Source organism: Neolamprologus brichardi, chromosome 2 (assembly GCF_056152115.1).
Source record: "Neolamprologus brichardi isolate AB-2024 chromosome 2, ASM5615211v1, whole genome shotgun sequence".
Taxonomy (NCBI): Eukaryota; Metazoa; Chordata; class Actinopteri; order Cichliformes; family Cichlidae; genus Neolamprologus; species Neolamprologus brichardi.
In genome coordinates this window covers 27,031,942-27,056,428 of record NC_142105.1, presented here as the reverse complement: position 1 = coordinate 27,056,428, position 24,487 = coordinate 27,031,942, and the positions used below count along the sequence as shown (strand labels likewise).

The following is a 24,487-nucleotide window of genomic DNA, read 5'->3' as shown; positions in this document are numbered from 1 at the left end:
GGCAAATTCATATGGTGCAAAGCTTTGCTTTGAAGTATCTTTGTGCAATATGACAGCAGTCACACTGTATTAGTATTTGCAGACGGAGACAAACACTTATAAGATTTTCATTTTTCTTAATGCTTGTTCACATAGAATGTGAGAAGAAAAAATAGAGCAGATGTCTGTCATGAATTTTTAAAATGTTCTGAAATAAATATGGCAAACAGCTCTTTTAAGAAGCCTTTATACACCCTTAACACAGAGGAAGTGAGTAAAGGAATATCTTCTTCTACTGATTAAATTAAAAAACAAAACAGTATATTTAGGATATTTTTCACATTTGCTGTCTTAGTAAAAGAAGGAAGGTTAAAAAGCAAGGTCATTAGTGTTACACATTTAAACCTTCCCCAAGCGGAAGAGGAAATCTGGGCAGGAGGGAATAGAGGTGGAAAAGACAGTGAAATTGGTCCCTCTGTTGGAATACATTGGTAGTACAAGGGTAGGACACGTGACTATCGCCCCACCGCCCAACCCCAGGCTTTCTCATTAAGCCAAAGCACTAGAGTCTAATCCCATATATGAGTGTGCATGTGTTTGAGAGAGAGGGAGGGAGCAAGGGCACAGATGTCAAGCTGCAGTGGCAGTCATTTTCTTTATCATTTTCAGTATAGTGACCTCAATGGAAAAAAGCTTTAAAGCCAAGGCACCCTGCAGAGGTAAAATGAGATAATGCAGAGAATGCCAATCTCACACATACATAATTAAAAAGATTTCAAAATACACAAGCACACACACACGCACAAACACACACATGCTCATGCTGTGTGTTTTTTATAAAATGCAAAAATACAAAACGCAAAGGCTGATGAGTACTACTGCTGAATATATGGGCTTATCACACTGTGACAGAGTTGAATTCTCATGCTTTCTCTCCCCTGTGCTCAAGAACTTTCCCATTATAAAATCTTCAAAACAAAAGTCCCATGATAAGCCAATCCTCTTGCTCAGGTGGACACAGTAAGTGGGTGTAAAAGGCATTCTCTGGGTATGATCCCTTGTGTACCTTTTTTCTAAAAAATAAAGGGTTTGAGAGAACACAAATCCATCCCTGTGGGACCCTGCAAGGGTTCTTGGTTGTCCTGATTCAGGCTGTGCATAAATCAAACAGATTTTCCTTGTGGCACTGAACAAAGCTATCAGAAAATGCAGGCAGGCTTTGGATACTTCCCTCTCAGGATGCCCTGGCTTTCCATCCTTCCCATATGGGAGGATGGAAGCCATGGTTCTGAGCATGACAAAGCTAATCTAACGACAGTGAAAAACATCCAAATGCCACTAAGAGGGAGCATGTGGGGAAGATGGGTTAGCGGAAGAGGGTGAGTAGGGGAGGGGTGGTGATAAGTTCTTCCTTTTATCTGTGACCAATTGTAAGCTTGTGATGTTCTCAGTTAGCTGCAGGGCATTTATTATATGTGCATTTTTTTGTCCATCACATCCTCACAAACTCCAGTTTCTTTTCACCATCTCACACTCAAGGCTCTTTTCTGTGCTGCTGCATGTGACTTCCTTCAAAATCCTGTCCTATTTTGGAACAGATTCTCTAATCTCACACACTTTTCCCTCACTCGCTTTGCTCCCTGCTTTGTCTGACTAGGCGTTTGTGCTGAAGAAGCACTGCATCTCTGGACTGAATCCTTCCCTTTCTCTCTGTCTCTGTTTCTTTCAACATATCCACCATGTTTGCTTTGTGCTTGCATCTACGTAACACATGCTGGGAAGGATGCCTGGGTGGGGGCGGGTGTATATTGGCAGCTCGCTGGAAACAGACTAGTTCATCATTTCATTATGGCTCACAGTCGTCATGGTAACCACAGATGGCAGCACTAACCTCACTCTGTCACAAAGGACACACCCTTGCAAAGGAGACAAACAGGAAGTGCTACATAAGATGTGTGTATGTGTGACATACAGACAAAGAGAGAACAATAAAGAACAAGGTGACATACAGACAAAGAGAGAACAATAAAGAACAACGAATGAATCTGTGCTGGTCAGTCACCCTGTGTTATAACTGAGGTGAGGACATTTCTTTGTAATGCCTTCTATCCAACTGCTGAACTCATCAGGCACGAGTGGTTGTCATGTTGCAAGCCATAAATGCTTAGCTTGGACAACGATAATGTACTTCAAAATCAATAATTTAATAGATTTTGGAGCACCAGGGAGTACAGATAAATGTTCTGATGGTTGCCTGGATAAAAGCCTCTCCTCCTCATCCTCAGCCTCTGCCCCAACCAACCGATTTAGCTGTGATTGACACTAGGTGTTGTCGGCCCCGCCCAGCCGCAGAGCCGAGTTGGGGGGGGGGGGGGGGGGGGGGTTGAGCCTAGCGGAGCTGATACCTCGATCGGTACTGAAGCTCCCTGCCGCTACTGCCACTGCAACGAGTAGCGGAAAATTACCTGCCCCTCCCCCCATCTCTTCCTCTCTCATACACATTCACAGAGAGCTGCAGCATACAGAGCACACAAGCTAGTGGATTCCTTTACCGCAGAGAGAGAGAGAGCTTCAGACATTGTGTGAATGTGTGTGTGAATGGGTGGATGACTGTGTATAGTGTAAAGCGCTTTGGGGTCCTTAGGACCAGGTAAAACGCTATACAAATACAGGCCATTTACAATTTACCATTTTTTCAGGATCCACGTTGTGCAGAGAGTTTGTGCATATAGCAGAGACTGTGTCGCACACAGAGCAACGCAATCACAAATCCCAGGTTAAGTCACATAGCGCTGTCATATTTAAATCACACGCTGACCCACTTATAAGTTGCACAGCCCATACTATTCGCTCACAGTATTCAAAGTGTGTTTAACAGATTTGAAAAAGAGGGAGGGAAAACCCTTCATCAGTCGTCTTCACGGTGAGCCAGCCAACGAACGGAGTTTTGACAGATCAGGCCACGCTTGTTTGGGCTGAACCACTCCCTGAAATGAGGTCATACCGTCTCAGTGACTCAAAGGATCACGGATCCGGCGTTACACAGTGTACTACCAAACGTAACCTGCATTATCTGAACATATTCCACCAGTTTAAAGCAACAGCGATATCAAATGCATACAAATGTCACGAATAGATGTAAAAAATCGAATGGGATCAAAGAATACGAGGCGCTTCTTTGCTGCTTGACACGAGCTGATAAGGGCTCTGTGCACACATTATGGATGTTTATGAAAATATATTAGATTGTATTTGCAGTGCTTCACATGTCTGCAAAGATGGACGGTAATTCTCTGATTGTTCAGAGGAGAGGAAGAGGGGGGAGGGGAAAGAGGATCTTTCTTCATGAGTATATATACTATTGTGTATATACACAGTTAAACGCCTATCTATTGTTAAACAAACTATCACAGTGGCCTATAAAAGCACAACTGTGTTTAACAGTTCATGGAGTGCAAGTGCAGAGCTTGACAGCTATAATATTAAAGCAAGGAGGTATGACAGTAGCATGAGGGCAATAACACATTGCATACCAATCCATTAAAAAGTAGCCATATTAATTTTTCAAAATATCTAATAAACAATTGATTTGGGTATATTGCAGTGACAGTTTGAATACAAACAGTGGAAAATTAAGAGCTCTAATGGTTGAAAGAGTGACTGACTAAAATGTCTGAGACAGCCCAAGAGAATTAAAGGCCATGCACGTCTAGAATTCTCTGTGGGTATTTTTTACTTACATTGACTTTTGTTTAACCTCCTCTCTTAATGTGTGCACAGAGCCCTCTCTTGACGATGCTAATGCAACATTCTTATAGATACTTGAACATAGCAGACGATTAGTTACAGTTATGAGTAACACCTGTGCTTTTGCTGCTACCAGTCTAAATGTCAACTATGGAAAAGGCTGACAAATCCACTAAGGCATCAGATTCAACAGCAAATTCCAAAAGTAAACATCTGTGTGGAAGTGTGGAAGTTTGTGGATATTTTTAGACAAAAAGTGAACAAAATGCAAAGAGAGCTTAATGAATTAACTGCAGGCAAGAAAAGAAATGCCTTGATTAGACCTATCAGTACAGTGCTGCTGGTGCAGGCATACATTACTGATGTGATTTGTGGTGTTTATGAGAACTTACATCCTTGTAACTTGTCATTGGCATTTCTGCTTCTACCAGGCATGGCTATTTTTGGGCATGTTAGCATCAGCATCAGCAGATGTAACACTTAGTGCTTAAACGCTGATGTCGGTGCAAATAGAACTATACAGAGTCCCTTTCCTCTAGCTGTTAGATCTAACTACTATCTATTTATTCTCAGCTAAAGTCTTCTTATTCTGGCATCTCATTTTGTAGCAACATCAGTCACAGACACGGCAAAAGCCAAAAATACTATCTGAATAGTAATATCATGGCCTGACTTCATACATTTAAAAAATAGTTGTATTGATGATGAATAGTGCTAGGAATGACAGACTCTACCTGTTAACTGCCTAGCAAAAACAACAACAACAAAAAAAAAAACAAAAAACAAAACAAGACACCTCATTGGAAAAAAAACCCCAAAACATTGAAACTACACTCTGGAAGCAGATATTAAGTTCAAAACTTCTTTAAACATTCTGTAAAGATGTAAAGAAATATTATGAGGCTAATAATAATCTATATCATCATCAGGAAATAGCGACATTTCCATAAAAGCATCACCCTTTTCAATCTGTTTGGGTAATGCACAATCATGAAATCAAAATGCTTTTGATTTGTTTCTATAGCCAAATCTTAATTATAGAACAGCCATAAAGCAGGACAGGGTACATCTCCAAATGGAACTAAACTGAGTGGAATAAAAGTAAATATACACACAGAAGCAGGAGTTACTGAGCTAAACTGAAGAAAGTAGACATTTTCGAAATAGTATTAGCTTAGAGAAGGGCTGCAATACAGCTTGGAGCCACCAGCGGCAGCACTGAGCTCAGTGCCGGTCAGCTCTGCTCTGCTAACCTGGTGTTGCCAAGCGAAGAAGTTGAAAATTTCACATACAAACTGTATTCGCGCTCACGGAGAATATTTTCTCTGCATGACAGAAAAAAGCAGTCGAGTTTCTGCTTCATTCAATTCCTCCGATACGTTTTTGTTTCCTCTTCCGCTTCCATTAGTAACCGAATGACCGCGAACTATGATGGATTATTAGAAGATTGCTTCAGACTTGTCAGGACAGTAACTCATCACAACCACCTCTGCAAAATCACTTTCTACTCCAAGAAAACAGTAAGTGTGTTAAAACTCTCTTTGCTTTTTTTTGGTAGCAGCGAAGTCTTAAATAAGCATTTTCTTTTAAATCAAAGCTGTTTACGGCATATTAGTTGTTTTTATAAGTTGTCTTATGTTTAAATTGATTTTTGAGCCCTTTTGCGGCTGCTGTGGCTATCTGTCTACCTGTTGTGAATAAGCAAACAACGTTAGAAAGGACATTTCAAGCTCCATAGATTGTGAATATTGTTACTATTGTTCTTCTGGCAAATTTTTCGTAACCTGGGTGCTAGCAACCATTTAGTAAAAGTCCACGTCGGTAGCGGAGACTATGACATCATTGTTCCCCACGTGTTTTGTTATGGATAAGGTCCTGCTATATCCTGATACCGTAATTTCTCGTGAAACCCCTAAAAACTGTGGCAAAACCGGTATTAAAATGTATATGGTCAGAAAACGCTCCCTTCGTACCGAGTTGGAGCACTGCATTGAGAATGGAGTGAGTTCACTGAATGTTATTGTTGTGCTGAGATTCCACAAAACACCAACTGTAAGACTTCCTGTATCCACGATAGACTTCTTCGGCTCTCATGAGCTTTTAAACGAATTCCTTCTGCAATGCGATGTAGTCTAATTGCTTAATTTACGCTTTTAGTCTATTTATCGTCTTTGTATCAACAAATATAATAATTATATAGATTTTTTTTATTTCTAATGTTTTAAATGGCTATGTACCGCAGTGTAGGGTGATGCAGTAAATATTGCAAAACAGTTCTAACGGGCGCCCATGATTTCAGCACCAAGGACAGTGCTCATAATAATGTCTCATACCAAACGCCTTCAGATAGAGCAGAAAGCGATTTAATTACTCGATTTTATATCTTACCTTTTCTTTGTTAGGTAAAGTTTGAGTTCTTGTAAAAGTGTCTCCTCCGTTAATACTGATCAGTTCTCCATCTACAGGTGGAAAAGGGGCGGGGAAAACCACCACGTCACTCTTGAGTGTGTCTGAGCTGAAACACACATCATACTGCTGAGTAGCTTTAGAGTAAGACCAGCTCCCGTCAGGGTGGGTGGTGATCATGGGGGCGCTGTACCTGCTGAAAGTGCCATCTGTCCTGTGACATCTGACTGCTATTAAAGTGATGAGGCTGAGCAGAAAGATGACGGACACCGACACAATGGCGATCAGCAGGTACAGGTTCAAATCCGAGAAGCTGTCCTCCTTTACAGGCACATGTCTGAACTGAGTCTGGATTTCAGCCGTGCTTTCAACCACCACCACATCAATAGACACAGTAGCTGACAGGGAGGGTTCTCCGTTATCAGAGACTAAGACCACCAAGGGGTGAGTTTTGAGGTCATTGTCACTCATTCTCCTCCTAGTCCTGATCTCCCCGGTGCTGGTTCCGATCCTGAACAGGTTGTTTCCTTTGGGCTCAGACAGGTGATAAGAAAGCAGCGCATTGTATCCAGAGTCTGCGTCTACAGCCCTGATCTTTGCCACAAAGTATCCCGCTTCAGCAGAATAGGGGATGTTCTCACTGTTAATGGAGCCGTGCTCAGAGTATGGCGCGAGGATTGTTGGATTATTGTCATTTTCATCCAGGATAAAAACGTTGACAGTGACGTTGCTGCTTAGTGGAGGAACACCAGAGTCTGCTGCCTGTACTTTAAAGTTGAAAGTTTTTAACTCCTCGTAGTTAAAAGACTGCAGGCTGATTATATCTCCAGTCTCAGAGTTCACGTTAATAACTGACCCTATAACATTGTGTTTGTTATTATTTATGACTTGAAATGTTACTTTTGCATTTTCGTCTACATCAGGATCATCTGCACTCATGCTATAAATAATAGCGCCGACTGGACCGTTTTCTTTTACGAAAATGTTTATCACAGGATCTGTAAAACGCGGTGCGTTATCATTAACGTCAGAAACGTGAACCATAATCACGCTCGTGCTGGAAAGAGGCGGTAGCCCTTCATCTGTCGCTATTATTGTTAAATTATACTGAGAAGCCCGTTCTCTGTCTAGAGTTCCGTCTACGACTAAAGAGTAATGATTCTTATATGTGTTCTTAATTTTAAAGGGCACAGAATGAAGTACTCTAACCTGAACGATGCCATTTTTGTCTGCGTCATAGTCCTTCACCGTTAAAAGCCCAACCATTGTGTCTAGGGGTGCATCTTCCCTCACCACGTTGGCTAAAGATGTAACTGTAATTTCTGGTGGATTATCATTAACATCTGTGATTTCAATGAGAACTTTACAATGAGATGCTCTTGGATTTTGCCCTTTGTCTTTCACTTGGACTCGAATTTCAACTGCACTGTGTTTTTCGTGGTCCAGCTCCCCATTTACTGTGATCTCCCCTGTTATGGGATTAATGGCAAATTTGTCGACATCGTTATCATTGTCTTGGTTAATAAAAGAATATTGTATTTCTCCATTAAGACCCTCATCTAAATCTCGAGCATGCACGGAAATTACGCTTGCACCGCGCGGCGTGTTCTCGACCACTGTGGCTTTGTACAGGGGTTTGTTAAATTCTGGAATATTGTCATTGACGTCTTGCACATTAACGGTGATGTATAACGTGCCTGATTTAGGAGGTTTTCCTCCGTCTGTAGCCGTCAGTGTTAATTTGATAACAGCCTGTTTCTCGCGGTCTAAGGTTTTATGCAGTGCCATTTCAGCAGACATAGTGGGCTCTCCAACATTTTGCACATCCAGTGTGAAATGCTCATTTTGGCTCAGCTTGTAGCTCTTCACTGAATAACTTCCGACATCTGCATCAAATGCCTTTGGGAGAGCGAATTTCTCACCAGGAAACGCTGACTCGGAGACGTTCAAAACAACCTCCGGTATCCGAAACGAGGGCGTATTGTCGTTTACATCCAAAATTTTAACCTCGAATCGATATAGATTCAGCGGGGAGCTCACAATGGCTTCTACTTCCAGTGAGCACTTCACATTTCGAGAACATAGCTCCTCTCGGTCTATTCTGTCTTTCACCAACAGTACTCCCGTCTTAACGTTTACTTCGAAATACCTCGTATTAGGTCCTGAAATTTGAAAACCTCTGGCTTCCAGTTCATTAACATCTAGATGCAAATCCTTTGCCAAATTTCCCACATTGGTACCCGGGCTCGACTCCTCCGTAATAGTATACACAATCTGTGCCGCCGCTTCACTCCATATGTAAAATACAGGGGACAAATAATAAATCCAGCTCCGGAAAATAGTCCCTTGTAGCATTCTCGTCATATCCTACTAACCAAGTTAATTAGACAAAAAATCACACAGACGGTAACATTGCGCGATAAGAGTACGTCCAGTCTATTGCCCTTAAATACAGGGAGGATTTTCTGCTACTGTTGTGACAAAGAAAGAATTACAAACCCGCTGTAAAGGGAGGAGCGTCGAACAGACCCCCCCCCCCCCCCCCCCTTTAATCGCCATGAGCTGTTGGCGACATCTTGTGGTAATCATAAACAATAAAAAACAGCATAAAAAGAGTTGCTGAACGCATTAAGTGTTTTAATGGAATAACATTTTGATTTACCTACCTACCTACCCACCTACCTACCTACCTACCTACCTACCTACCTACTTACCTACCTACCTGAAGTTAATATGTGTTACAAGATTTTTTAAAAAGCTGATGCAGGATAATTTGGGAGGGAAAAAAATCATTCACCTTTCTGCACTGAATGTGTCAACATTCTTACCTTCTCTTTGTTAGGTAAAGTTTGAGTTCTTGTAAAAGTGTCTCCTCCGTTAATACTGATCAGTTCTCCATCTACAGGTGGAAAAGGGGCGGGGAAGACCACCACGTCACTCTTGAGTGTGTCTGAGCTGAAACACACATCATACTGCTGAGTAGCTTTAGAGTAAGACCAGCTCCCGTCAGGGTGGGTGGTGATCATGGGGGCGCTGTACCTGCTGAAAGTGCCGTCTGTCCTGTGGCATCTGACTGCTATTAAAGTGATGAGGCTGAGCAGAAAGATGACGGACACCGACACAATGGCAATCAGCAGATACAGGTTCAAATCCGAGAAGCTGTCCTCTTTTACAGGCACATGTCTGAACTGAGTCTGGATTTCAGCCATGCTTTCAACCACCACCACATCAATAGACACAGTAGCTGACAGGGAGGGTTCTCCGTTATCAGAGACCAAGACCACCAAGGGGTGAGTTTTGATGTCATTGTCACTCATTCTCCTCTTAGTCCTGATCTCCCCGGTGCTGGTTCCGATCCTGAACAGGTTGTTTCCTTTGGGCTCAGACAGGTGATAAGAAAGCAGCGCATTGTATCCAGAGTCTGTGTCTACAGCCCTGATCTTTGCTACAAAGTATCCCGCTTCAGCAGAATAGGGGATGCTCTCACTGTTAACGGAGCCATGCTCAGAATATGGCGCGAGAATCATGGGACTGTTGTCATTTTCATCCAGGATTAAAACGTTGACAGTCACGTTGCTGCTGAGCGGAGGAACACCAGAGTCTGTGGCCCGAACTTTAAAGTGGAACGTTTTTAACTCCTCATAGTTAAAGGACTGCAGGCTGATAATATCTCCTGTTTCTGAATTGATGCTTACAAATGAATTTACTGGGATACTGTTTGAATCGCCTTCCAACGAATACGTTACTTTAGCGTTTTCATTTATGTCGGGATCGACTGCATTGATAGTATAGAGACGAACACCAACTGGTCTATTTTCTTTTACATAAATATTAATTGCAGGTTCAGCGAAACCAGGCGCATTATCATTGACATCAGAAATATCAACATTAACAACACTGGAGGCGGATAAAGACGGGATACCTTCATCATTAGCTATAATTGTGACATTGTAAACAGACCGCTGCTCTCTATCAAGAGGTCCGTCTACAACTAAAGAGTAGTAGTTTTTGTAATTTGAAATCAACTTAAAAGGTGTGGAACCAGCAAGTTTACCGCGAGTCTGACCGTTTTTCCCTCCATCTTTATCAGTCACTGTCACCAAAGCGACAACGCTTCCTATTGCAGTATCTTCTCTGACAGGGTTCATGAGTGACGTCACCACAATTTCTGGGGCATTGTCATTTACATCAACTATCTCAACCAATAGCTTCCCATTTGCTCTTCGAGGTGACGGACCTCTGTCTGTTGCTTGCACATGAATTTCATATGCTGACTGTGCTTCACAATCCAAATGACCCTTAACTGTGATTTCGCCAGTTTCCGCATTTATAAAAAACAAATCAGCTGGATCGAAGTTTGCACGTTTGACAAAAGTGTAAATTACTCTCCCGTTGTCCCCTTCGTCTAAGTCTGTGGCATTGAGTTGAATTACTAATGATCCGGCTGGAGCATTTTCATTTACACGTGCTTTATAAAGTGTTTTGCTAAACATTGGTGTGTTGTCGTTTGCATCCAGAACATGGACTATAATTTGTACGCTTCCGGTGTTAGGAGGTTTGCCTCCATCTACAGCGGTCAGTGTTAGTTTAACGACGGCTTGTTTCTCTCGATCCAAAGCCTTCTGCAGCACTAGTTCAGCGGATGCAGTGTGTTCTCCTCCTCCTTGTATATCTAGAGAGAAGTATTCATTTGCACTCAGCCTGTAAGTCTTTACAGAATTACTGCCTGTGTCTGCATCAAGAGCCAGCGGAAGCAAGAAATGCTCGCCCGCGGGCGAAGATTCAGAAATGTTCAGTGAAAATGATTTCTCTACGAAGGTCGGCGCGTTATCATTTAAATCAGCAATCGTGACTTCGATGCGTCGGAGCACCATAGGATTGCTCAGTATAACCTCCAAGTTTAGTGTGCATTTTATCACGTTTGTACAGAGCTCCTCGCGGTCTATTCTCTCATTAACATAAAGATCCCCTGTTTTAAAATTAGCCTCGAAATATCTCTTACTGTATCCAGACACAACATTCAGATTCCTCGTTTGCAGGTCTCGAACATTGACGTTTAAATCCTTTGCGAGGTTTCCAATCACAGTCCCTTTGTCCAGCTCTTCAGAAATAGAGTACGATATCTGAGCCGCAGACCAGCCGGATAAAAGCAGGACGATCGGCAAACACAGAATTTCATTATTCCTTACACTTCCCATCGCTGTTTTCAAAGACGGAGACGCGATTCAAATTATTTTCATCTACAAAACACCACAGAACCAGCCAACGTGTAAAAATTTATCCTCTCTGGTTTTCTGCTTTTTATCGCCATTCGCACAAAGCACTGCCCTGCTGACGCTTCATACGTAAAGGAGGAGACAGAAAAAATCCCAGCTTTCTAAAACATGTGGTCAATACCGACCCCATGCGTTACAAATTAGATATGACTATGGTTTAAAAATAGAGGAGCACAACCAGTATGTTTTATTATCAGATGCAGTTTTACTGACCAAAAACACCCTTTAAACGGGCTGGCAACACAGAATGAATAACTCTGTTAAGCTATAGAAGAAATGTGAAGAATTACCATTAATTCCTCCAATTTCACTAAATAAGACGAAACGGCGAGATTATTGTACATAGATAGAATAAAACAAAAGAAAAATCTTAACATCAAGCAAGTTTAACTGTTATACTACTTAAAAACCCAAGATGGAGCACTGGTTGATTTATGTCAGTGTTCCTTAACAAAAACAAAAAAACTAGGGTATTGTCATCCAGGAAACTTTTTTAGTTTTTAGTAAGGAATCATTAGTTACCATTGTAATTTCTGCCAGTTCATTTTTGGAAAAGCAAGAATAGAGACTAATTTTACACATACTACAGATAGGATGTTTTAAAAGGAAATTAGACAAGGAATGTGTACATTTGTTTGTATAAAAATCTGTAGTATGGACTAAAAGACTAAAATCAACTCACCTTCTCTTTGTTGGGTAAAGTCTGAGTTCTTGTAAAAGTGTCTCCTCCGTTAATACTGATCAGTTCTCCATCTACAGGTGGAAACGGGGCGGGGAAAACCACTACGTCACTCTTGAGTGTGTCTGAGCTGAAACACACATCATACTGCTGAGTAGCTTTAGAGTAAGACCAGCTCCCGTCAGGGTGGGTGGTGATCATGGGGGCGCTGTACCTGCTGAAAGTACCGTCTGTCCTATGGCATCTGACTGCTATTAAAGTGATGAGGCTGAGCAGAAAGATGACGGACACCGACACAATGGCGATCAGCAGATACAGGTTCAAATCAGAGAAGCTGTCCTCCTTTACAGGCACATGTCTGAACTGAGTCTGGATTTCAGCTGTGTTTTCAACCACCACCACATCAATAGACACAGTAGCTGACAGGGGGGGTTCTCCGTTATCAGAAACCAAGACCACCAAGGGGTGAGTTTTGATGTCATTGTCACTCATTCTCCTCTTAGTCCTGATCTCCCCGGTGCTTGTTCCGATCCTGAACAGGTTGTTTCCTTTGGGCTCAGAAAGGTGATAAGAAAGCAGCGCATTGTATCCAGAGTCTGTGTCTACAGCCCTGATCTTTGCCACAAAGTATCCCGCTTCAGCAGAATAGGGGATGCTCTCACTGTTAACGGAGCCATGCTGAGAATATGGCGCGAGAATCGTGGGACTGTTGTCATTTTCATCCAGGATTAAAACGTTTACAGTGACGTTGCTGCTGAGCGGAGGAAGACCAGAGTCTGTGGCCTGAACTTTAAACTGGAACGTTTTTAACTCCTCATAGTTAAAAGACTGCAGGCTGATTATATCTCCAGTCTCTGAATTTATATTTAAAACAGATGAAACTGGAATGTTTTTAAGAGAACTATCTAACAGTGTGTACGTCACCTTTGCATTAACATCTAGATCAGCATCGAAGGCATTTACTGTATAAATTACTGAGCCTGTTGGACTGTTTTCTTTGACATACACATTAATAACAGTCTCCATAAATTTGGGTGCGTTATCATTAACATCAGAAACATGAACAGTAATGACTTTTTTACTGGACAGAGGTGGAGCTCCTTCATCTGTGGCTGTAATGGTGACATTATAAACAGAAGTGGTTTCTCTGTCCAGCGGTCCATCTACAACTAAAGAATAATCATTTTTGTAGTTGGACTTGAGATTAAACGGAACAGATCCAACTACCTTACAGCTGGTTACACCATTCTTCCCTCCATCTTTATCACTTACTGTAATCAAAGCAACAATAGTCCCCAGCTCTGCGTCTTCTTTTACCGGTGTCATGAGGGACGTCACTGATATTTGTGGGGGATTATCATTCATATCAATTATCTCTATCAGTAATTTAGCTTGTGCACTACGAGGAGAGGTGCCCTGGTCCGTTGCTTGTACTCTGACGTCATAAGCAGGCGTCTCCTCATAATCCAATCCACCCTTCACTGTGATTTCTCCTGTTTCTGAATTGAGATCAAAAATATTTGATGGATCAATATTCCCCCGTTTGATGAAGGAATATAAGATTTTACTGTTCATGCCTTCATCTAAATCTGTGGCATTTAACTTGATAACAAGTGTTCCGGGAGAGGCATTTTCTTTGACACGCACTTTATAAAGCAGTTTGCTAAACGCGGGAATATTATCATTTGCGTCGATTACATTCACATGTATTTGTAATGATCCCGTTCTTGGAGGTTTTCCTCCATCTACAGCGGTCAGTATTAGATTGATTACTGACTGTTTTTCTCGGTCCAAAGCTTTTTGCAGCACCAGCTCAGCAGACACACCGTGCTCTCCGCCGCTCTGCACATCAAGTGAGAAATGCTCATTTTGACTGAGCTTGTAGGTCTTCACTGAGTTGCTTCCTATGTCTCCGTCCACGGCCACAGGGAGAAAATATCGCTCTCCCGTTAACGATGATTCAGAAATATTTAAGTAATACCTGCTTTCAAGAAATGCAGGTGAATTGTCGTTTATATCTAATATATTAACCTCTACGCGATGTGCAGTCATTGGATTGCTTAGAACAGCTTGTAATTTTAAGGAGCATTTTATAGTCTGTGGACAAAGCTCCTCTCGGTCTATCCGCTCCTCAACTAAGAGATTCCCACTCCGTAAGTTAACGTTAAGATATGTCTTACTGTAACTGGAAACCAAGCGTAGATCCCTGTTTTCTAGTTCCTGTACATTGATGTTTAAATCCTTTGCGAGATTCCCCACCACTGTGCCTTTGTTCATCTCCTCGGAAATCGAGTAGGCTAACTGCGAAGCAGCCCAGTGCCAAAGACAAAGAAACAGAACAATGCGAATCCAGACATGTTCCTCCTTTGGTCGGATATACATTGTTGATCCACAAAAAGAAGTGAACACAAGTGAACATTAATCCTCATTCGAGAAATGTTCACCCGAAGCGAGAAGTGACAGAAGGAGCTCCTACTCTCATCGTCACAGCACCTTCCGCGGGTGTGCAATGGCCGATGAGGATTTCATTTTTTCCCGTGCAGGGAGGAGTTTTAACTACACAAATACATTTAGGTCTATGGTCTCCTGCGACATCATGTGGTGATAGACTGATAACAAAACACAATAAAGAGTACTAAATTCCTGTTAAAAAATGTGAATATTGAAGTTCAGTATAGAAATAAAACATATATTATTTCGATTGTAAGCGAGAAATCTGGTTGATAAAAAACTCGCTATTTCCGTGACTAAAGGAACATCTGTAACATTATGAAAATTCAACGTAAATGATTATTTTGTTTCGAATTCCAGAAATAGTCATTCTGTATTAATATGATTTTTTTAAAGAATGAAAGGAAAATGTTTTGTTTTTTAGTGTATGAAAACACAACATCCATACGTCCTAAACAGGGCAACGTAACGTACCGTCTAACACCACGGACAGCGAGTTTTCACCAAATTCAAGCACAGTCACTGAAAATTACAACAAAATCACAACTGCTACAAAAAGTCAACGTTTAAGGCTCAGTCACCATGGCAATCAGCGTAGATCATAAAATGTCACTGAAACGTTGTTCAGCAGTCAAAAGTAGCATATTAGCATAGTGCCACGAACCTCTATCACTCAGTAATAAATGAACCGTTTATGTAAATACAGAAGTGATAGAAAACATATAGGCATTTAATGCCTGGTAAATTTACACGCACCATGTCACATTAAAAAAAGAATAAAATAATTAAGAAAATGCAAGCATGTGCAAATAGAGTAGGATTTTCACTGCCTAACTTCAAATGGTATTATTGGGTGATGAATGTGAAACAACTTAGAGCTTGGTTACCTACTGCAGCAGTCAAACCCATTTGGTCCCAGAGACGGAAGTTAATGGCGGTATTTCTCCTTGAAAGGAGCTGTTTGACACCAGCCACAAACTTACCCATCCTATAATTGCAAATGCGAAGATATTGTGGTGTAAATTACAAAAGCTGGGATTTTATTAAATCTCCTTTAGCAACTTTATGGGGGAATAAAAGAATTTTAATTGGAGGGATACCAGTTGACTGGCTACAGTGGCATAAGGCAGGCATCCTCTATCAGATTTTGGTTGACTGTGGGACCAAATGTTTTTTAACCTTTGATCAAGTTGTGGAGATAATTTGCAGCTTAATCAATTGTGGAGATATGTTCAAATACACAGCTCACTATCAAAGTTGCTGGAAACCCCCTTGTGTTGTCATGTGGCCAGTCCTGTGGAAGTACTGCTCTCGAGATCATCCTTGGGTAAAGGTATCACTTCTAAGTTTTATCATTTATTGCAGGATCGGTTAGCTGAACCTCTTCTTAAAGTTAAGGGCTATTGGGCCCAGGACTTGGCATTGGATATATCTTCAGTTGAATGGGACTGATGTCTCCATAATGTTAATACTATGTATAAAGAAATAGGCAGTAGATTTATCCAACTTAAGATAATCCATAAGTGGCATTGAACACCGCAACAATTGTATAAATGGAACTTGGCCCCCACAGACGATTGCTGGAGATGTGATGGTCGAAATGCTTCGATTTTTTATATCCTATGGAGCTGTTTGACACTTCGGGACTGGTGGGAAAACATAATGGAGGTCATTTTCAGTGTTTTGAAAAGATTTGGTATCTCACCGAAATTGTCCATACTTGGTATAACTACAGAACTTTCCGATTGAGACTTTTCCTGCAATACAAAAAAAAGGATTATCCTGGCTCTTACTACGGCAAAACGGGTCTTGTTAAGACATGGGCGGAAAAAGAAACCCCCTCACTATGAGGAGTGGCTAATGACAATGGTTAAGTTGGCATCTTACGAAAAAGTGACTTATGATTTATTAGATAAATTGTACCAATATAATTGTATTTGGTCCCCCTTCACTAACTGACTTTCTGTAACTTGAGGGGCAGAGGAGTAATGAGAGAGCGGTTGCTGTGGGGTTTAGTGTGTGAAGAAAGAATATGATAATTTTTATTTTTTGTTTGTTTTCTGTTTTGTTATTGAAGTTCAAAACAAAAATAAAAATTGTTGAAGCTAAAAGTAAACAGAAAATAACCCCCCCGCCCCCCCTCAAACAACCCAAAACAAAAAAAAATAAGACGCTGTCTTTAATGCTGAAAAAGCTTAAAAGTGATGCTACAGCTTAAGGTGACCTACTCATCTTCAGCATAATGCCACAAAGGTTATTCAAACTGTTTGGAAGTCTGAAGGACTGGGAATAAGACTTGGTGTACTAGTGCCTAACTGATGCTCAACTAAAGCTGCAGAATGTGTGTGTATGTCTACACCAACTACACAAGAAATTGCAGAAGCTATAATTTTATGATCGCACTATGACATTTTACAAAACAAGTACAAATGTCCTACCTTCTCTTTGTTAGGCAAAGTCTGAGTCCTGGTAAAAGTGTCTCCTCCGTTAATACTGATCAGTTCTCCATCTACAGGTGGAAACGGGGCGGGGAAAACTACTACGTCACTCTTGAGTGTGTCTGAGCTGAAACACACGTCATACTGCTGAGTAGCTTTAGAGTAAGACCAGCTCCCATCAGGGTGGGTGGTGATCATGGGGGCACTGTACCTGCTGAAAGTGCCGTCTGTCCTGTGGCATCTGACTGCTATTAAAGTGATGAGGCTGAGCAGAAAGATGACGGACACCGACACAATGGCGATCAGCAGATACAGATTCAAATCCGAGAAGCTGTCCTCCTTTACAGGCACATGTCTGAACTGAGTCTGGATTTCAGCCGTGCTTTCAACCACCACCACATCAACAGACACAGTAGCTGACAGGGAGGGTTCTCCGTTATCAGAAACCAAGACCACCAAGGGGTGAGTTTTGATGTCATTGTCACTCATTCTCCTCTTAGTCCTGATCTCCCCGGTGCTGGTTCCGATCCTGAACAGGTTGTTTCCTTTGGGCTCAGACAGGTGATAAGAGAGCAGCGCATTGTATCCAGAGTCTGCGTCTACAGCCCTGATCTTTGCCACAAAGTATCCCGCTTCAGCAGAATAGGGGATGCTCTCACTGTTAACGGAGCCATGCTCAGAATATGGTGCGAGAATCGTGGGACTGTTGTCATTTTCATCCAGGATTAAAACGTTTACAGTGACGTTGCTGCTGAGTGGAGGAACACCAGAGTCTGTGGCCTGAACTTTAAAGTGGAACGTTTTCAACTCCTCATAGTTAAAAGACTGCAGGCTGATTATATCTCCAGTTTCTGAATTTATATTTAAAACAGATGAAACTGGAATGTTTTTAAGAGAACTATCTAACAGCGTGTAAGTCACCTTTGCATTAACATCTAGATCAGCATCGAAGGCATTTACTGTATAAATTACTGAGCCTGTTGGACTGTTTTCTTTGACATACACATTAATAACAGGCTCCATAAATTTGGGTGCGTTATCATTAACATCAGAAACATGAACAGTAATGACTTTGTTACTGGACAGAGGTGGAGCTCCTTCATCTGTGGCTGTAATGGTGACATTATAAACAGAAGTGGTTTCTCTGTCCAGCGGTCCATCTACAACTAAAGAATAATCATTTTTGTAGTTGGACTTGAGATTAAACGGAGCAGATCCAACTACCTTACAGCTGGTTACACCATTCTTCCCTCCATCTTTATCACTTACTGTAATAAAAGCAACGATAGTCCCCAGTTCAGCGTCTTCTTTTACCGGTGTTATTAGTGACGTCACTGATATTTGTGGGGGATTATCATTCATATCAATTATCTCTATCAGTAATTTAGCTTGTGCACTACGAGGAACGGTACCCTGGTCCGTTGCTTGTACTCTGACTTCATAAGCAGGCGTCTCCTCATAATCCAATCCACCCTTCACTGTGATTTCTCCTGTTTCTGAATTGAGATCAAAAATATTTGATGGATCAATATTCCCTCGTTTGATGAAGGAATATAAGATTTTACTGTTCATGCCTTCATCTAAATCTGTGGCATTTAACTTGATAACAAGTGTTCCGGGAGAGGCATTTTCTTTGACACGCACTTTATAAAGCAGTTTGCTAAACGCGGGAATATTATCATTGACATCGATCACATTCACATGTATTTGTAATGATCCCGTTCTTGGAGGTTTTCCTCCATCTACAGCGGCCAGTATTAGATTGATTACTGACTGTTTTTCTCGGTCCAAAGCTTTTTGCAGCACCAGCTCAGCAGACACACCGTGCTCTCCGCCGCTCTGCACATCAAGTGAGAAATGCTCATTTTGACTGAGCTTGTAGGTCTTCACTGAGTTGCTTCCTATGTCTGCGTCCACGGCCACAGGGAGAAAATATCGCTCTCCCGTTAACGATGATTCAGAAATATTTAAGTAATACCTGCTTTCGAGAAATGCAGGCGAATTGTCGTTTATATCTAATATATTAACCTCTACGCGATGTGCAGTCATTGGATTGCTTAGAAAAGCTTGTAATTTTAAGGAGCATTTTATAGTCTGTGGACAAAGCTCCTCTCGGTCTATCCGCTCCTCAACTAAGAGATTCCCACTCCGTAAGTCAACGTTAAGATATGTCTTACTGTAACTGGAAACCAAGCGTAGATCCCTGTTTTCTATTTCCTGTACATTGATGTTTAAATCCTTTGCGAGATTCCCCACCACTGTGCCTTTGTTCACCTCCTCGGAAATCGAGTAGGCTAACTGCGAAGCAGCCCAGTGCCAAAGACAAAGAAACACAACAATGCGAATCCAGACGTGTTTATCCTTTGGTCGAATATACATTGTTGATCCACAAAAAGAAGTGAACACAAGTGAACATTAATCCTCATTCGAGAAATGTTCACCCGAAGCGAGAAGTGACACAAGGAGCTCCTGCTCTCATCGTCACAGCACCTTCCGCGGGTGTGCAATGGCCGATGAGGATTTCATTTTTCCCGTGCAGGGAGGAGTTTTAACTACACAAATACATTTAGGTCTATGGTCTCCTGCGACATCATGTGGTGATAGACTGATAACAAAACACAATAAAGAGTACTAAATTCCTGTTAAAAATTGTGACTATTGAAGTTCAGTATAGAAATAAAACATATATTATTTCGATTGCAAGCGAGAAATCTGGTTGATAAAAAACTCGCTATTTCCGTGACTAAAGGAACATCTGTAACATTATGAAAATTCAACGTAAATGATTACTTTGATTTGAATTCCAGAAATAGTTATTCTGTATTAATATGAATTTTTTAAAGAATGAAAGGAAAATGTTTTGTTTTTTAGTGTATGAAAACACAACATCCATACGTCCTAAACAGGGCAACGTACCGTCTAACACCACGGACAGCGAGTTTTCACCACATTCAAGCACAGTCATTGAACATTACAACAAAATGATAACTGCTACAAAAAGTCAACGTTTAAGGCTCAGTCACCATGACAATCAGCGTAGATCATAAAATGTCACTGAAACGTTGTTCAGCAGTCAAAAGTAGCATATTAGCATAGTGGCACGAACCTCTATCACTCAATAATAAATGAACCGTTTATGTAATCACAGAAGTGATAGAAAACATATAGGCATTTAAAGCCTGGTCAATTTACACGCACCATGTCACATTAAAAAAAGAATAAAATAATTAAGAAAATGCAAGCATGTGCAAATAGAGTAGGATTTTCACTGCCTAACTTCAAATGGTATTATTGGGTGATGAATGTGAAACAACTTAGAGCTTGGTTACCTACTGCAGCAGTCAAACCCATTTGGTCCCAGAGACGGAAGTTAATGGCGGTATTTCTCCTTGAAAGGAGCTGTTTGACACCAGCCACAAACTTACCCATCCTATAATTGCAAATCCAAAGATATTGTGGTGTAAATTACAAAATCCGGGTCGTTGGGATTTTATTAAATCTCCTTTAGCAACTTTATGGGGGAATAAAATAATTTTAATTGGAGGGACACCGGTTGGCTACAGTGGCGTAAGGCAGGCATCCTCTATCAGATTTTGGTTGACTGTGGTTCCAAATGTTTTTTAACCTTTGATCACGTTGTGGAGATAATTTGCAGCTTAATCAATTGTGGAGATATGTTCAAATACACAGCTCACTATCGAAGTTGCTGGAAACCCCCTTGTGTTGTCCTGTGGGCAGTCCTGTGGAAGTACTGCTCTCGAGATCATCCTTGGGTAAAGGTATCACTTCTAAGTTTTATCATTTATTGCAGTATCGGTTAGCTGAACCTCTTCTTAAAGTTAAGGGCTATTAAGCCCAGGACTTGGCATTGGATATATCTTCAGCTGAATGGAACTCATGTCTCCATAACGTTAATACTATGTATAAAGAAATAGGCAGTATTTATCCAACTTAAGATAATCCATAAGTGGCATTGAACACCGCAACAATTGTATAAATGGAACTTGGCCCCCACAGACGATTGCTGGAGATGTGACGGTCAAAATGCTTCGATTTTACATATCCTATGGAGCTGTTTAACACTTCGGGACTGGTGGGAAAACATAATGGAGGTCATTTTCAGTGTTTTGAAAAGATTTGGTATCTCACCGAAATTGTCCATACTTGGTATAACTACAGAACTTTCCGATTGAGACTTTTCCTGCAATACAAAAAAAAAAAAAAAGGATTATCCTGGCTCTTATTACAGCAAAACGGGTCTTGTTAAGACATGGGCGGAAAAAGAAACCCCCTCACTATGAGGAGTGGCTAATGACAATGGTTAAGTTGGCATCTTACGAAAAAGTGACTTATGATTTATTAGATAAATTGTACCAATATAATTGTATTTGGTCCCCTTTCACTAACTGACTTTCTGTAACTTGAGGGGCAGAGTAGTAATGAGAGAGTGGTTGCTGCGGGGTTTGGTGTGGGAAGAAAGAATATGATAATTTTTATTTTTTGTTTGTTTTCTGTTTTGTTATTGAAGTTCAAAACAAAAATAAAAATTGTTGAAGCTAAAAGTAAACAGAAAATAACCCCCCCGCCCCCCCTCAAACAACCCAAAACAAAAAAAAATAAGACGCTGTCTTTAATGCTGAAAAAGCTTAAAAGTGATGCTACAGCTTAAGGTGACCTACTCATCTTCAGCATAATGCCACAAAGGTTATTCAAACTGTTTGGAAGTCTGAAGGACTGGGAATAAGACTTGGTGTACCAGTGCCTAACTGATGCTCAACTAAAGCTGCACAATGTGTGTGTATGTCTACACCAACTACACAAGAAATTGCAGAAGCTATAATTTTATGATCGCACAATGACGTTTTACAAAACAAGTACAAATGTCCTACCTTCTCTTTGTTAGGCAAAGTCTGAGTCCTGGTAAAAGTGTCTCCTCCATTAATACTGATCAGTTCTCCGTCTACAGGTGGAAACGGTGCGGGGAAAACCACTACGTCACTCTTGAGTGTGTCTGAGCTGAAACACACGTCATACTGCTGAGTAGCTTTAGAGTAAGACCAGCTCCCGTCAGGGTGGGTGGTGATCATGGGGGCGCTGTACCTGCTGAAAGTGCCGTCTGTCCTGTGACATCTGACTGCTATTAAAGTGATGAGGCTGAGCAGAAAGATGACGGACACTGACACAATGGCGATCAGCAGATACAGGTTCAAATCCGAGAAGCTGTCCTCCTTTACAGGCACATGTCTGAACTGAGTCTGGATTTCAGCCGTGCTTTCAACCACCACCACATCAATCGACACAGTAGCTGACAGGGAGGGTTCTCCGTTATCAGAGACCAAGACCACCAAGGGGTGAGTTTTGAGGTCATTGTCACTCAATCTCCTCTTAGTCCTGATCTCCCCGGTGCTGGTTCCAATCCTGAACAGGTTGTTTCCTTTGGGCTCAGACAGGTGATAAGAAAGCAGCGCATTGTATCCAGAGTCTGTGTCTACAGCCCTGATCTTTGCCACAAAGTATCCCGCTTCAGCAGAATAGGGGATGTTCTCACTGTTAACGGAGCCATGCTCAGAATATGGTGCGAGAATCGTGGGACTGTTGTCATTTTCATCCAGGATTAAAACGTTTACAGTGACGTTGCTGCTGAGTGAAGGAACACCAGAGTCTGTGGCCTGAACTTTAAACTGGAATGTTTTGATTTCCTCATAGTTAAAAGACTGCAGGCTGATTATATCTCCAGTTTCTGAATTTATATTTAAAACAGATGAAACTGGAATGTTTTTAAGAGAACTATCTAACAGTGTGTAAGTCACCTTTGCATTAACATCTAGATCAGCATCGAAGGCATTCACTTTATAAATTACTGAACCTGTTGGACTGTTTTCTTTGACATACACATTAATAACAGTCTCCATAAATTTGGGTGCGTTATCATTAACATCAGAAACATGAACAGTAATGACTTTGTTACTGGACAGAGGTGGAGCTCCTTCATCTGTGGCTGTAATGGTGACATTATAAACAGAAGTGGTTTCTCTGTCCAGCGGTCCATCTACAACTAAAGAATAATCATTTTTGTAGTTGGACTTGAGATTAAACGGAACAGATCCAACTACCTTACAGCTGGTTACACCATTCTTCCCTCCATCTTTATCACTTACTGTAATCAAAGCAACAATAGTCCCCAGCTCTGCGTCTTCTTTTACCGGTGTCATGAGGGACGTCACTGATATTTGTGGGGGATTATCATTCATATCAACGATCTCAATCAGTAATTTAGCATGTGCACTACGAGGAGAGGCCCCCTGGTCCGTTGCTTGTACTCTGACTTCATAAGCAGGCGTCTCCTCATAATCCAATCCACCCTTCACTGTGATTTCTCCTGTTTCTGAATTGAGATCAAAAATATTTGATGGATCAATATTCCCTCGTTTGATGAAGGAATATAAGATTTTACTGTTCGTGCCTTCATCTAAATCTGTGGCATTTAACTTGATAACAAGTGTTCCGGGAGAGGCATTTTCTTTGACACGCACTTTATAAAGCAGTTTGCTAAACGCGGGAATATTATCATTTACGTCGATTACATTCACATGTATTTGTAATGATCCCGTTCTTGGAGGTTTTCCTCCATCTACAGCGGTCAGTATTAGATTGATTACTGACTGTTTTTCTCGGTCCAAAGCTTTTTGCAGCACCAGCTCAGCAGACACACCGTGCTCTCCGCCGCTCTGCACATCAAGTGAGAAATGCTCATTTTGACTGAGCTTGTAGGTCTTCACTGAGTTGCTTCCTATGTCTCCGTCCACGGCCACAGGGAGAAGATATCGCTCTCCCGTTAACGATGATTCAGAAATATTTAAGTAATACCTGCTTTCGAGAAATGCAGGCGAATTGTCGTTTATATCTAATATATTAACCTCTACGCGATGTGCAGTCATTGGATTGCTTAGAACAGCTTGTAATTTTAAGGAGCATTTTATAGTCTGTGGACAAAGCTCCTCTCGGTCTATCCGCTCCTCAACTAAGAGATTCCCACTCCGTAAGTTAACGTTAAGATATGTCTTACTGTAACTGGAAACCACACGTAGATCCCTGTTTTCTAGTTCCTGTACATTGATGTTTAAATCCTTTGCGAGATTCCCCACCACTGTGCCTTTGTTCACCTCTTCGGAAATCGAGTAGGCTAACTGCGAAGCAGCCCAGTGCCAAAGACAAAGAAACAGAACAATGCGAATCCAGACATGTTCCTCTTTTGGTCGAATATACATTGTTGATCCACAAAAGAAGTGAACACAATCGAACATTAATCCTCATTCGAGATACACCCGAAGCCATAAGTGATATAAAGAGCTCCTATACTCTCATCGTCACAGCACCTTCCGCGAGTGTGCAATGGCCGATAAGGATTTCATTTTTTCCCGTGCAGGGAGGAGTTTTAACTACACAAATACATTTAGGTCTATGGTCTCCTGCGACATCATGTGGCGAAAGACTGCTAACAGCATTCTACA

General features: G+C 41.3%; 1 protein-coding gene across 28 annotated transcripts in view; it reads right to left on the bottom strand.

The window, feature by feature from the left end:
- Positions 1-24,487, bottom strand: part of LOC102780923 (protocadherin alpha-C2-like) — a 198,014-nt gene that overhangs the window by 25,102 nt on the left and 148,425 nt on the right. Inside the window, exon 1 of one of the 28 annotated variants that reach the window (XM_087849929.1) lies at positions 21,866-24,030. The exons of 23 other annotated variants lie outside the window; for them this stretch is intronic. In XM_087849929.1, coding sequence (XP_087706055.1) covers positions 21,866-23,914 — 2,049 coding nt within the window. In that variant the 5' untranslated portion in view covers positions 23,915-24,030. Of the gene's footprint in view, positions 1-6,114; positions 8,593-8,960; positions 11,123-12,090; positions 14,637-16,976; positions 19,477-21,865; positions 24,031-24,487 lie in introns of those variants that run through there. 4 more of the 28 variants (XM_087849804.1, XM_087849824.1, XM_087849938.1 and 1 more) reach the window with 4 other exon arrangements.